Source organism: Megalobrama amblycephala, linkage group LG19, assembly GCF_018812025.1.
Source record: "Megalobrama amblycephala isolate DHTTF-2021 linkage group LG19, ASM1881202v1, whole genome shotgun sequence".
NCBI lineage: Eukaryota > Metazoa > Chordata > Actinopteri > Cypriniformes > Xenocyprididae > Megalobrama > Megalobrama amblycephala.
In genome coordinates, this window is record NC_063062.1 from 27,391,753 (window position 1) to 27,408,075 (window position 16,323).

Below are 16,323 nucleotides of genomic sequence, written 5' to 3' on the forward strand. Positions count from 1 at the left end.
CCAGAGGACATAGTATTGGACAGAGGACCCCAGTTCATCTCTTGAGTATGGAAGGCTTTCCACTCGCTCCTAGGTGTGGCCGTCAGTCTAACATCGGGGTACCATCCGCAGTCGAACGGGCAGACGGAGAGGAAGGTCCAGGAGATCGGCCGCTTCCTCCGTACCTTCTGTCATGACCACCAGGACTCTTGGAACCAGTATTTGGGTTGGGCCGAGTACGCCCAGAACTCTCTCCGGCAGTCGACTACAGGACTCACTCCATTCCAGTGCGTACTCGGCTACCAACCCCCACTGTTCCCCTGGACCGCGGGGAACTGCGGGGGACTGCGGAGCTCCAACACCCCTGTCTTTCAGCCCGGACAGAAGGTATGGCTGTCGACACGGGACATCAGACTGCATCTGCCCTGCAAGAAGCTGAGTCCCAGGTTCATTGGCCCATTTCCCATCATCAAGCAGATCAACCCGGTCACATACCAACTTCAACTTCCACAAGGGTATCGTATTCACCCAACTTTCCACGTCTCACTCCTCACATCTGTCACAGACACGTCAGGCTCCAACATCCACCAATCACAGCGCACTTCATCTCCAGAGTACTAATCACCGCCACCTGCACCTCATCATTGCACTCATCAACAGCACTACAAAGAGCACGCACACACACAGCACTCCACGTCCGGTCTCGTTTGCAGATACTCACGTTAATGCTTACCTCAAGGACTCCCCGCTTCATACTTACCTGTCTCCAGCGTGTCTCCTTCCCTCTGTGTGCCTCGTCTCCTGTGTGTGAATGCTCAACCCTTCTCCAGCAATCTCCAGCTCCAGCGTGTTCACGGATTGAAAGGAAAAGGACAGTAACTATCTCCATTCATCTCATATATCCATCTACTAATCCACTACTGCTTACCTATTCACTGCTACTTGCTCTACTGGTGTAAATAAAAGACCATTACCTGTTTACATCTGTGTTCGACTCCTGTGTACCGTAACACTAACAAGGTCTATTTATGGAGTTCAATGAACAGAACATTGACCTGCTGACAGATGTATGTGTCCTGTTTTTAGTGTGCTCTCAAAATCTAAGATACTCATAATGCAGTTATTTTGAGTCATTTCAGTCTTACTTGGTTAGATATCTATAACTTGGCATTGAGGTAAATTAACTGTGGAGTTTCAGTGTGGATATAATACAGTAGTTTTGAATCATGTAAAGTTTTTTATTTTACATTTAAAGGTTATTTAAGTACATAACCTTTGGTATAAAATATTAACTGCTTCTTAAACATGGGGAAAAATTCCCTGACTTGAACACAATATATATATGTATATAAAATTAAAATTAAAGTACCACTTTTAAGTATAAAAAAACATTACATAAAAACAGCAATTCAACTTTATCAAAATAAACATTCACACATCATATACATCCAGATTGGAATTTTGAAGGTTTCTATCCCTCAAGTTCTCAAGCAGATGAAGTTAATGACCGTGATTTTGAAGTATGGCAGAATAAAACAGATTGATGAGCTAATTAAAGTTAATCAGTGGTGAAGTTAGTTCAAACTGAGTCACAGTCTACAACTGATTGTAATTAGTCCTTAGAGTAATTGTTTTTAAATTAGCCCTGTTATAATATGATATATCAAAATTGTATTTACTGTATATTCTGCAGTCATAGTCAGAACGAGACTCTAATTCTGCATCTTAATATCACCTTAAAGACAACATTAAATGTAATTAGCAATGCATTTCTTTAGTAAATATCTAAAATTAATAACTGAAATGGAATAGTGGGACTTTTATCCTTCAGGTTTTGATCATGAAAAATAGAAAAATACAATTAGTTAATATTGTTTCCCCCATCTGCACAGGCTTGCAGCAGAAAAAAAAGTTGTTACAGAGGTGAAGAAAGTAAAAAGACAATTTGATGAAAACAACCTGTTTTTCTTGAGAATAACATGCAGTGATGAATCTTGCACAATAAGACCAGGGACATTTATTCAGAAAGCAAACAGTCCACTTTGATGTCATGTTGTGTTTAAGGGGAGTGCAGTCTAAATGTCTTTTGGTTTGGATCCAGATGTTCTAAGCTGAGAAGCTGGAGGTCTTGTAGGGTAGCAGGTTGTAGAGGGGGGCGAAGGGAGGAGGGTTGGGTTGTACATGGGATGTATCTGATGATCCTCCTGAAGATACACTAGATCCTGCAGGTGCTGCTGGAGAAACATAAAGTGATGCTCTCTGGAAGAAACATGGAGAAAATAATTACTTCAAGGTGAAATTAATCTTTTTAGCTTTTAAATTTATAAATTTTAAATTTAAATTTATAGCTCCAAAATATTTGATAAAGCGAAATGTTCAGAGAACAATTTGTATCAGCATCCCCCCCCCCTTTTCTTCCCAGAACGTCCTCATTTAAATAATTCCCACCCAAGGCATATGCAAAATAAAGGGGCGAGGCCAGGTTGAGTTGCGTTAATAGAGTTGAAACTCGTTTCCTATACAACAACGTAACTCGCTGCTTCACTACCATAGTATGATGCATGGTTCAAGAAATCAACTACAGTGCACAGCATAAATGAGTACACCCCCTCTGAAACTTCTGCAAGTCAGCAATTACTCAACAAAATAAAAAAAATCTGGTGTAAATTTAAGGCAATGTTCGATCAACAGGTAAGTATGTTGATCCAAAACATTTAAAAAGAAGTAATTTCTTGAGAGTTAAAAGTGTTATATAGCCCACTGAATCATTCTCAGACTTAATGCTGACAACAATGGAACCACTTGGGAGAGAACTGTCAGGAGACTTATTTCTTAGCACAAAAGAGGATAGTGGTACAAGAGGATTAACAAATAATTGTTTTAAGTGTGAAAATTTAGCAAAAGTAACACAGAAATTCAAAAACAATGGACTTGTGACAAGGCCCCTGAAATAATCAGGCCTTCATTTTAAGCTTTCATTTAGTGATGAGGGATTTTTTTGCTAGACAAAGAGCAGGAGAAATACCAAGCGAGTGTCTCAGAGCCAGCAAAAGCTATGAAAAGAGTGACTGTTTATCTCACAGTGTAAGATGCAGCCTGGAGAAATGACATGCATGGTTGTTGTTCTGAAACTACCTACTGTAGCCAAAGCACAATAAAGTCAGTTAGCCATTTCCAAAGCCCATATTTACAAAAATATAGATTCTGAGAATAAATACTCTGGTCTCATGAGAACAAATCAATCATTTTGGATCTAACAGCATCCAAAATGTTATGGTGTTGCTAGAGGAGGAGTTCAGTGAGAAGTGCCTGGTTCCCACAGTAAAGTTCAGTGGTAGTAAAGCTCTTATATAGGGATGTATGAGTGCTGAAGGTGTGAGGGAGTTGTGCTTTATCAATGCTGTCATGAATTCCCACACCACTGTGTAATTTAATACACAAACTTGAAAAAGAAGATGTTACCCTTTCCTCATTCCCTGCATTGTTGGGCATTTTTTCAACATGACAATGAGGATATGCATTCTCCCAAGGTGAAAAACCTTCCGTGGACATGTATTGCACTCAATCTTAATACTCTTGAGTGCCTGTGGGGGATTCTGTAGAGATGAGCTTAGCAACACTCCCCATTAAAGATCAGGACATTTAAGGAGCTCATCATCCAGGAGTTAAACAGGACAGATGTGACAATTTCTCATGAACTTGTACACTCCGTGCCAAGAAGGGTCAGAGCAGTATATTCAAAATTACGGAGGGCATGCTAGAATATTATACATTTGTTGAATTAAATCTAGGGTGTACTCATTTCTGCAATCCTTAGTTTAAACAAAATTGGCTAATTTACTTATTTTATGGCTATTAATGACATATTTCTCAGTTTTTAAAATCTCTTGACAAACTAAAAGACGTAAATTACATTTGTGTATATATATTTGAAATTTAAGTTATAGATTGTACTGAATGTCAACTTGCTTATTTTGCTCAAGATAAGGATTTATTAAGTCCACATGTCATGCAATCATGGACGATGTTGGACAATGTTTTCGGGAAACGCACCCCAGAGCGTTACTGACAGCATGGGAAGAGAGGTGCTGCAACAATGTAAATTATGTGAAAAATAATGTGGTTTTGAACATTCAAGCATGAAAAACTATTCTAGTAGAGCCCCCAAAAAATCAAGACTTTGTAAAAGGGCATAATATGACCTCTTTAAAGGTTCTTCATAGAGCCAAAGGTGCCAGTAAAGAACCTTTATTTATGAGAGTGTTGTATAATGTTCATATGGCTTGTTTATGATCAACAACATGCTTCAATGGCTGTTTATCTATGCTGATTTCCTCAGTGACCATTTTCTGTTTTAACTTAAACCATATTATACTGTTTTCTTAGCTTATTTGTTGTGTTCATGATGTCCATACCTAATATCTGATGCTTAGCAATGTGTTTAAGTTGGCCAGAGGAACTTTTGCAGCGATGCTTCCAAGAGCAACTCCAGATCACTCAACAGGGGTGAGGGTGCTGGGAGATCCATGATCTGGGATTGGCTGGACAGCTGGCTGGCGTTCTCGGCAGGGCAGGGGTGTGATCGGGACAAGCCCAAGGATCAGTGTACTTAGGCACAGTTTTATAAGGGAATGCTGTGGGATTTTGGACTGGGATCATTCTTTGACTACTGCATCACCAGGGGATTTGATAGAGAGTCTCACACTAATTTTACGGTGCACAAAAAGTCTACAGATTCAACTTCGCAACTGAATCATACCATAAAAGAGCATGAGCTGAATCTGTGTGTGTGTGTGTGTGTGTGTGTGTGTGTGTGTGTGTGTGTGTGTGTGTGTGTGTGTGTGAGCGTGATGAACTGACCGGGTAGAGCTGGTGTCCTGTGTGTATGTTAGGGTCTGTTAGCAGGGGTGCAGTGGGGGATGAACAGTTGGCCCCATCAAAGGAGAATAGAGATGAACCTCCCCACTTGGACACATCAAAACCAACCACCACACTCCTCTGGCGGGAAGAAAAAAAATCATCATCTCTGGCTGCCATATGCAATTTCAATAGAATATTTACCAAAACAGTTTCTCAATTGCTCCAGGAAGTATAGTTTACTTATGCATTCCAATCCCAGAATTGTGAAAAGGGCCCATTGTTTATTCATGTATTTCTGTTGAGAAGGGAGAATTTGTGTATTCACATAAGAGCCAATGGAATCATGTTTTAATTTATTTATATGCAAGAACACAATCCGTTTTGATCCTGCACTGCATTTTCTTCCTTTTTTTTTCCTATTTTTGTCTTAGTTTCCTTTACAATTGTCTAAACATTCTTGAGAAACAAAATTACTTAAGATATCATCTTGTTTTCTGAAAAAACTAAATTAAGTGAGTTTGAGCTTAAAACAGTGGGGTCAGAAAAAGAAATTTAATTTAAAGGGAAAACAAGTTTATTTAGCTTAACTCATTGGCAGATATTTTTTCTTGTTTTAAGCATAAGGTCACTTGAGTTTTATTTATTTTTCAGAAAATTGCACTTATGTTATTTTGCTTTTCAAGTCATTATATCTTGATTTAAGGATGTTTAGATATTTGTACTGGAAACAAGACAAGGATATTGAGGAAGAAAATCTTTTTTTTTTTTTTTTTTTGCATTGTCATTGTGATTGAAGTGATTATCCAGGTCTTAAGTTTTGAAATGTCTTAACAAAGGCATTTAAAAGTAACAAAATTGGATAACAAACATCAACATAAAAACAGGCCATTGTATTTTAAGCCTTCATAAATCCACATTGTAACTTTTTCATGAAAGCCATTTAACCCAAATGCCCTTCTTGGGGAACATTCATTCAGCCGCCAGCTGAATTGGCACAGTTTCCCTCAAATGCTGAGACACATTTCCTGAAAGCAATACCACATTAATCAAAACTATAAACACAAAGCCAAAACCTCTAATTCACTATCGCAATCCTCAAACGATTAAGACAAAATTAAACACTGTTTAAAAATGATCAATTCAATCACAAACCAACACTGAACACAATTAAACATTGTAAAAATTTAAAATAATAGTTACAACGATCTTAGCATGCTGAAATTAATCCAGTTGGTCAAAGAAATCTGTGTATGTCTAGAATCTGCAATATCATGTTACTTTCATACACATTTACAGTGCAGTGCCTTGCAAAAGTTTTCTTACCTCTTTATTTTTTTTCACATTTTGTTGTTGCAGCTGCTTTAAATAACTTTCTTTTTTCACACCAATCTACACACCACACCCCATAATGACCTTTTTTTAAAAAAAAATGTATTAAAAATAAGTATTCATAGCCTTTTCTGGAACACTTTCAAGCGCCATTTGAATTTGGCTGGATCATCTTTAAGATGTTTCTACACTTCGACTGGAGTTAACCTATGCCAAATTCAATTGAATGGACATGATTTGGTAAGGCACACACTTGTCAATAAAAGGTCAAACATCTGAAAATGAATATCAGAGCAAAAACCAAGACATGAGGTTATAGGAAAGAGCTGCAGAGTTCAGTGAAAGGATTCTGTCAAGACACAGATCAGGGGAACACTACAAAAAAAATTCTGCTGCATTGAAAGTTCACGGAAGCATGTAGCCTCAATAATCCTTAATGGAAGAAGTTTGGAACAACCAAGACTCTTCCTAGAGCTGGCCTCCTGGCCAAACTGAGCAATCGATGGAGAAGGTCACTCTGGTTGAGCTCCATGTTCTTACAGTATATGGAGATGGAAGAAACTTAAAGAAGGACAAATATCATTGCATCACTCCACCAGTCTGTGCTTTATGGCAAAGTGTCCAGAAAAAAAAGGACTCTCTCAGACTGTTAGAAACAAGATTCTCTGGTCTGATGAACCTCAGTTCCAAGCGTCATGTCTGGAGGAAAACAGGCACCAATCATCATCTGCACAATACCATCCCTACGATAAAGCATGGTGTTGGCAGCATCATGCTGTGGCCATGTTTTTCAGTGGCAGGGACTGGGGGACTTGTCAGAGTAGAAGGAAAATCTATATAGAGATATCCTTAATGAAAACCTGGTCCAGAGCATTCAAAACCTCAACTAGGCAGAAGGTTCACCTTCCAACAGGACAATGACCCTAAGCACGCAGCACAAGTAGAGCCCAAACTTGAATCTAATTGAACATCTGTGGAGAAACCTGAAAATGGCTGTGTCCACCAACAGTCCTCATCCAAACTGACAGAGATTGAGAGGATCTGCAGAGAAGAATGGCAGAAAATCCCCAAATGCAGATGTGCAAAGCTTGTTGCACCATACCGAAAAAGACTTAAGGCTGTAAAGGTGCTTCAACTAACTGAGTTGAGTGTATGAATACAGACACAGTGTCAGAGATATTTAGTGGAATAAGCAGAAACCGTCCAAACATTTACATTGTCTTCAACACTTCAGAGATTTACCTCCAGGAGGATAATTCATGTCAAAAATAAGCCCAGAAGTTTCTCTTTATTGTGCTCTGCTGACAGATTTAAAAAAGCCCTTCCAGCGGTCCGACAGATATGCAGTGTTTTATGTGATATGCGGTCCAATGTTGTCCCTCTTAAAGTCTTCAAAGCAGCACTCTTTTGACCTTTGTGAAAAATTGGATCAATGTAGGTAGCTGTTTTTCATTCTTTTGCAGAAGTATTTCCAGAAGAACATCTGTGTCTTCAGCACTATTCATATGAGATTAGATTTCTAAACAATGTTTGAGTTCATCTGTCATTTCACATACTGATCGCTGTAGTTATTATTACCAGTGTGGAAGTGTCTGTTGTCTGGATGTGTGTGTAAAGGAAGGTTAATAATATATTAACCTTGAACCACCAACTGTTGTTTTACCCAGGAACTGTTTAGACCCAAAAAGGTCTAAATTCATTAAGATGATGCATTAAAAATGCATGTATTCCGGTGGTTCTCAGATCCTGTCCTGGAATTTTATCAGATGAAATACATATCTAATACAACCAAATTACATTTATTTTCGCATGCAGTTTAGCACTTAAAAAGCTGCAGTCCATAACTTTTTTTGGTTAAAAATGATCCAAAATCAAGCAAGTACATAATGATCCAGTGTTCAAAACTATCTCCTTACCTTAGGCTGATTCACAACGGTAAGGCCCTGATCAAACAGAATGGGTTTTTCAGGTCTGAAAACGTGAGGCACTGCCTTTTTTGGTTGATGCGCTGCGGTTTTTAATGTTGCTAGGCAACCTCTGAATCAGCTGTCCTGTCAGTGTAGGGCGAGCGCTCTTTGGGTTGCTGTTAAACTGTCATATTATTTACTTTCACTTTGTGAAGTCATACAGCTCCAGGTAACCCGTGACAGCCACAAGTTTCTCCTCCATCTTTCGTCAGCACAACAGAAGGCCCACCTCTCCATTCATTCGATTGGACAATGGAAAAAAAACGAGAATGACGTCGGGTGCATTTAAGTTTCTTTTTTTTTCGACTTCAGGCACTCAGCAAAAACATGAGGCACAGAAGGCAGCTAAAACTTTTATTGTAATGCTTTTTTTCTCAGTTGGTCAGAACAAAAGTGGCAGACATGTTACTTACTTGTTCAGATGACATTTTCCGGTGAAAATTCTTATTTTGGTCATATTTCCAAGAAACGAAGTACACCGATGTGGTGACTGACTGACAGCAAACATTAGATTCATCCGCGCTGAGGAGCCGTGCAGATGCACAACCCACGTAAAGATAATAATCCCACAAATATCTGCAATTGCAGGTTTCAAACAGAGATGGCGACAAAGAGGGAAATCTTACGGACTGCAGCTTTAAATAATAAAATCTTAATATTTGTATAAATGCACTTGAATTACATACACATTAAATAAAAGTATGAATTTATATTTGCTTATAGAACTATATGTCATCATACCTCAAACTTCTCCAATATACAGTACTGAATTTTTGTCTAATGAATGCATTTGACCAAAATTTGGGACGACTGACAGTGATAACCATGACAACGGAAAGGACAGAAAATCTAATATGTCAGAATAGATCTGTGTATTAAGTCGTGCAGTGTAAATGCAAAACTTGTCACAGCAATATTGTAAAAGAAAACAAATCAGTGAATCAGTGATGGCTGTATTATTTAAAACTCTTTGTTCTATTGCTTGTGTTTCATTGTTCTTCATTTTATACTGACCTTTTTAAAAGCTTGAAATATATATATATATATTTATAGGGTTGGGGAGTAACGAAATACATGTAACTTAGTTACGTATTTACAAATACAAATACAAATACAAAAATACAAAATTTGAGCAACTGTATTTCATTACAGTTACATTTTAAATGGGTGGTAATCAAATTACAGTTACATTTGAAAAGTATTTTAGATTACCAAAGTGATTACTTTGAATTTCATTTAAACATTAATGTAAACTGTGACGGGTAATTCATGTAAAAAGCAATTGGTGATTCTCTGACTCTGACAGTCTGCAAAAGCATCAGCTACATTTCTAAAATTTTCAACAACATTTTAAAAATTTTAACCAAATAAGAGGGATCATAAAAATTGCAAGTTAATTTTATTTAGTACTGCCCTGAATAAGCTATTTCACATAAAATATGCTTACATATATTCCACAAGACAAAATGACTGAATTTATAAAAATTGCCCCATTCAAAAATGTACATACCCTTAAATCTTAACTGTCCTGTCATTACCTAATAATCCACGACTGTTTTCATGTTTTGCGATAGTTGTTTGTGAGTCCCTTGTAACTGTAAAAAATGGTAATTGCACCTTTTTATCTCACAATTCGGACTTTTTTCCTTGCAATTGCGAGTTTGCATCTTACAGTTCTGAACTTTTTTCTCAGTATTGCGAGATATAAACTCGTAAATGCAAGTTACAAAGTCAGAATTGCGTGATTCAAAACTTGCAACTCAGATTTTTTTTTCGCAATTGCAAGAAATCTCACAATTCTGACTTCTTTTCTTGCAATTCTAACTTTTTTAATGGGAAATTGCAAGTTTATATCTTAGAATTCTGACTTTATAACTCGCAATTGCAACTTGCAATTCTGCAATTCTGAGAAGAAAGTCAGAATTGTGAGAAAAATTTGTAATTACCCTTTTTGTATTCTAAAGTATTTAGATTAAGTTACAAAACTTGGGTAATCTAACGGAATATGTTACAAATTACTTTTTAAAGCATGTATTTTGTAATCTGTAGTGAAATACATTTTAAAAGTAACCTACCCAGCCCTGTATATATATGCTATATATATCTGCCTTGGGATTAACCACAGCACTAGAGCATCCTTCACATGTCATCTCAATAAAAAAAAAAAATGTTGCCATGGATGGTTTAAATTGTTGCTTTTTTGTTCTCTTAGCAAAGCACTATATTCTTGGCACAAAATCAAATATAGCCCTCCTCTCAGGTAACACCATCAGTCAAACATGGTGATAGCAGTATTATGTTCTGCGTTTCTATTTGCAGGAGAAACTAGAAAGCTTGTTCGCATCAAGGAAAAAGAAAAATACACAAACATCCTTCAGCAGAATCCGTTTTGGTCAGCCAAACATCTGCGTTTAGGCCAAGATTTACTTCCCTACAGGAAAGGACAATTCATAAATATGATGAATTTCCCATCCGTCAACACTGAAAGATTACTGGAAACCAAGTACAAATCTCTCTGCAGCTGTTTTCTGCTTTAATCAATAAACAAAAGCACAAACAAATGAATGTCACTACAGATTCCCGAGAGATCAGGCAAACTTTCTCTTTCTTTCTAATTTGAAAATGTCACGTTTATTTAAACACATGCCAGATATGCAGGATGTTGGCATGTGATTTGAAAGCAGCATTAAGGATTACAGTTCTGAGGAAATGATGAAACAATTAAAAACCTGTAAAAAAGATTTGTTGTCTTCTTACTGTCTACAAGTGCTTATTCATTCCCCTCTCTCGCTTTGTCTATAGAGCACATCAGCAAACACACAATTACTTTATATTACCTTGTTTAGTTTAGTTTTGTTTTTTGACAACATGACAATTTTAGCTATTTTAAATAGCAGACACCCAAAGCCCAAAGCATACTTCGCTTGTCCGTGTTACAGACAGTGTGTGTGTCCTAAACTGAATTCTTCTTTGCGGCTTAACGCACTATTATTAAGGCCCTGTCCCAAATGGCACACTTAATGTGCACTTGCGGTCTTATGGACTTATGGGGTGCTGTGTGCGTGTGTCTGTTAAGTGCACAAGACCATAGGGTGTCCCATTTGTTGTTTTATAGGGTTAGTTCACCCAAAAATGAAAATTCTGTCATTAATTACACAATATCTTCTCTTCTGTGTCATTCTCCTACGCTGTTTCACGACCATTATAAACCTTGGAGGACTAAGTATATTTTTAAATATATCTCCGATTGTGTTCGTCTGAAAGAAGATAGTCTTATAAACCTAGGATGGCTTGAGGGTGAGTAAATCATGGGATAATTCTCATTTTTGGGTGAACCATCATTTCAAGTTGGGCAGATCATGGATGGACAAAATTCATATTTTAAGAAATGGACTAAAATTTAATTGAAGTTGAATTGAAAACAAATTCTTTTTCTTTGTTTCACTCTCTAAGATTCACTCAGTGACTCACCATGTCTTTGAAACTGCCCAGTACAGCAGTGGTCAGAATTCCAAACACGAAGGCCAGCAGGTTGAGGGCGGTTAGGATCCAGAGGAGAACATACAGAGAAAGCACATCCTGACAACTCTGCACACCAACAAACTCATAGTAATTGTTCAGATATCCTCCACTGGAAAAGAAAGCAAGCAGGAAAATCATGGTTATGGTATTACAAACCCGATTCCAAAAAAGTTGGGACACTGTACAAATTGTGAATAAAAAAGGAATGCAATAATTTACAAATCCCATAAACTTATATTTTATTCACAATAGAATATAGATAACATATCAAATGTTGAATGTGAGACATTTTGAAATGTCATGCCAAATATTGGCTCATTTTGGATTTCATGAGAGCTACACATTCCAAAAAAGTTGGGACAGGTAACAATAAGAGGCTGGAAAAGTTAAATGTACATATAAGGAACAGCTGGAGGACCAATTTGCAACTGTGTGCGTGTGGCATGGGCAGCTTACACATCTGGAAAGGCACCATCAATGCTGAAAGGTATATCCAAGTTCTAGAACAACATATGCTCACATCCAGACATCGTCTCTTTCAGGGAAGACCTTGCATTTTCCAACATGACAATGCCAGACCACATACTGCATCAATTACAACATCATGGCTGCATAGAAGAAGGATCCGGGTACTGAAATGGCCAGCCTGCAGTCCAGATCTTTCACCCATAGAAAACATTTGGCGCATCATAAAGAGGAAGATGCAACAAAGAAGACCTAAGACAGTTGAGCAACTAGAAGCCTGTATTAGACAAGAACGGGACAACATTCCTTTTCCTAAACTTGAGCAACTTGTCTCCTCAATCCCCAGACGTTTGCAGACTGTTATAAAAAGAAGAGGGGATGCCACACAGTGGTAAACATGGCCTTGTCCCAACTTTTTTGAGATGTGTTGATGCCATGAAATTTAAAATCAACTTATTTTTCCCTTAAAATTATATATTTTCTCAGTTTAAACATTTGATATGTCATCTATGTTGTATTCTGAATAAAATATTGAAATTTGAAACTTCCACATCACTGCATTCTGTTTTTATTCACAATTTGTACAGTGTCCCAACTTTTTTGGAATCAGGTTTGTACGTGTTTATGTGCTATTTCATGTTAATAACTAATTTATTGCAGTGGTTCATGCCATGCTCATATGGTGCGAAATGAGTTATGTGCTCCTTTTTTAATACTTACAGTTAGGAATTTAAACCCTTTACCCAAAATATGAATAATAGTAATAGTTATATTTGCTTTAGCTCTCTTTTTTGCTATGCGGTGGACAGATCACTTATTGCGTTACTGATGAGTGTTTCTTTAAAGTATTTGTATGTGTCTTCAAAAATATGTGAATTACTTACTTGGCACAATCATACAAATCACAACAGTAACACGTTCCACTGCGAACTTTCATATTACAGGACTCCGTTAGTCCTTGACAGGGAACCTACAAAACAATTAAGCATCATTTAGAAATAAAATATATATTCTAATCTCAGTTATCAGTATCAAATTTGTGTTGCACACATTTTCTTACAGCTATCATTTCTTCTTTCTACTTTCACATTAACTACTATTATAATAATAATATATAGTGCTAAATAACTGAAATGTCAATTCAACTGCCGGGGATTTAAATCAGGAATTAGCTTAAATTTAGAGTACTTTTTGACCCATTTAAGTAGGACTTAATTACAACTTCATATGCAATTTTATAATTAATTCTACTGTCTTTGAAATATGTGTACTGCTATGTACTGACAAGCATTTGATAAACCAAAATATACTTTAATACCAATTCTGTTTCTTTAGATTTAAATATATTTAAAAATTAGACATTTGGAATGACAAAGATGCAATTTAGTACATTTGAGAAACTTATTAACTTTTTAAATGTAATACTGAATAACACATTACAGTTAAAATTACAATCAAGTACTTTACATGTGATTTAAGTGTACAAAATAAGTGTACTTTTTTAAAGCATGACAAAAGATGACTAAAAACTTTTTAAAATGCACTTTCAAAAAACTTTTAATTTGACATTATTACAAAGTCAGCTTAGAAGTGTACTTAAATGGGTTAAAAAACAGTCACAAAAGCATTATTTCTTTAAATACACTTAAGTGTCCTATTATTGAATCAATACTATATTATCTGCAAGTAAATTTTAAAAATATTCTTTTAAGATTTGAAGTACACTACAAGTGCACATTCAATAAAGTTAACCATACTTCTTTTTCACAAGGGATATTTTACAGAACTGAATGTAAACCTAGAGAATTTGACTCACTGTAGCGTAGTAGTTCTCATAGATGTAACTATTACCACTGGTGTAGAACTGACATCTTCCTGCCTTCATTGGACGCATATCCTGTTAACAGAGTGTAAGAAATGTCTTCAGTTTGTCTTTTTCCTTTGGAAATGTTTCACCTTATTTTCTTTAATACATTTCCTTTTTTGGAGTGACAAGATACAGTAGAATGCCTTTTTTTTGGAGAGGCCCACAGTGGGATTTTATTATCACCACACCTAGAGTATTCCCTCAATCCCATCATTCTTCTCTTTATGGGCCGTATCCGTGCTGCTAAGACAGATGATCTGTCCTCTGAGTTTTTACTACAAGTACTAAAGAGCGCCAGCATCCACAGAGTTCAGTGACTTCCTCATCACTCCAAATGCAGCCCTTGGATGTATTTTGACACTGAAATCTGTGACTGGTTGCATAAAATGTTTAGACTATAGTCTTACAAGTTAGTCATCTATTTTTTTTTCTTCATGGCTCGTTGTAACTTGTAAAAGTCAGTTACATAGAAAGGTAGATTAATCTAATTTGAATCCAGTTTACACAGTCTTGGCTATGTTCATGCTACTGGCTTCCGGTCTGAACATTTTATGATTGTGTAGATGCAAGAAAGTAGATCTCCAATATAGTACCCTTTAGTTGCTGTAGCATTGCTAAACGGTAAATGGCGGCTAGGCAGTTGATAAGGTAATTTTATGCAAAATTGTTAATGGTTAATGTACTCACAATGTTGAGTAAGATGAAAACACCATCAACCACAAGACACAGGAAGCTGGAAATGATACCAAAACTCAGGAACACAATGGCTGCAACCAGCTGGACAGAAAAAGAATGGTTTTTCAGATACAAATTTACATTTGGATTATTGCAATATTACATATTTTTGGTACATTTCCCCCAAAACACATAAAAATATTTAAAAATATTAATTTCGTGGAATCTATTCATATTTAATTAATTTTTTTCCTGTTAATTAAAAAATTAATAATTAATAATAATGAATAAATCGTAATGTGTCTGGAATCATGTAGATTCCAGACATTCAACCCGCTGAACCCCATTGAAGTCCACTATATGGAGAAAAATCCTGGAATGTTTTCCTCAAAAACCATAATTTCTTTTCGACTGAAGAAAGAAAGACCTAAACAACTTGGATGACATGAGGGTGAGTAAATTATCAGGAAATTTTAATTCTGAAGTGAACTGATCCTTTAATACACATCCACCTTAGAAGACATTTATTCACTTCCAACTTTAAATCATACAGTAAAATGTATAAGACTTTGTAAACAAATACTGCACAGGGTGAAATGACATGAATAATATTTCATACATTAAAAGATTTCTACATTACTGTTGTCTTTTAGGCCCACATCGACCACTTTACATTCACAATGTACATTTATTAGTATTATTATTAATATTAATGCACTTATTAATATGGAGCACTTAAAGGGTTAGTTCACCCAAAATGAAAATTCTGTCATTAATTACTCACCTTCATGTCGTTCCACACCTGTAAGACCTTCGTTCATCTTCGTAACACAAATTAAGATATTTTTGATAAAATCCGATGGCTCATTGAGGCCTCTATTGACAGCAAGTTAATTTACACTTTCAAATGCCCAGAAAAGTACTAAAGATATATTTAAAACAGTTCATGTGACTACAGTGGTTCAACCTTAAAGTTATGAAGTGACGAGAATACTTTTTGTGCGCCAAAAAAACAAAAACAATAACAACAACAACAACAACAAAACTTTATCCAACTATATCTACTGAAGGGTCATTTCAAAACACTGCTTCATGAAACTTCGAAGCTTTACGAATCTTTTGTTTCAAATCAGTAGTTCGGAGCGCATATTAAATGATCTCCAACTGCCAAAGTCACATGATTTCAGTAAAAGAGGCTTTGTTACGCCATAAGTGTTTCGAAATTTCAATGGTTCATGTGACTTTGGCAGTTTGATGCACGCTCCGAACCACTGATGCGAAACTCGAGATTTGTGACGCTTCGGTTTTTATCAAAAAATATCTTAATTTGTGTTCTGAAGATGAACGAAGGTCTTACGGGTGTGGAACGACATGAAGTTGAGTAATTAATGACAGAATTTTAATTTTTGGGTGAACTAACCCTTTAAATACACTAAAGCACTGGAAGAGTGCATATTTATGCAAGGCTGAAATTTTAAACATCGTAAATAATCGCGATGGGCCTAATATTATACATCACACAGCTTCATTTGATATGAACTTTACTGTTGCAAATACCTTTCTTTTTAAATACACATTCATATATGTGCACATAGACACAGTCTTTGTCTTGTCCAAAGCCTGTACATTTTTATGTGATTCCTGGGGGCACAATAAACA

General features: G+C 36.3%; 1 protein-coding gene across 3 annotated transcripts in view; it reads right to left on the minus strand.

Annotated features, from left to right (window-relative positions):
• Positions 1-976: 976 nt before the first annotated feature.
• The window catches only part of LOC125254543 (transmembrane protein 255B), a 38,129-nt gene continuing 22,782 nt past the window's right edge, over positions 977-16,323 (minus strand). The window contains exons 3-8 of one of the 3 annotated variants that reach the window (XM_048169197.1): positions 14,677-14,766; positions 13,939-14,019; positions 13,007-13,092; positions 11,607-11,766; positions 4,840-4,977; positions 981-2,238 (exon numbers count right to left, since the gene is read on the minus strand). In XM_048169197.1, coding sequence (XP_048025154.1) covers positions 2,086-2,238; positions 4,840-4,977; positions 11,607-11,766; positions 13,007-13,092; positions 13,939-14,019; positions 14,677-14,766 — 708 coding nt within the window. In that variant the 3' untranslated portion in view covers positions 981-2,085. Of the gene's footprint in view, positions 2,239-4,839; positions 4,978-11,606; positions 11,767-13,006; positions 13,093-13,938; positions 14,020-14,676; positions 14,767-16,323 lie in introns of all 3 variants that reach the window. The other 2 variants (XM_048169196.1, XM_048169198.1) reach the window with 2 other exon arrangements.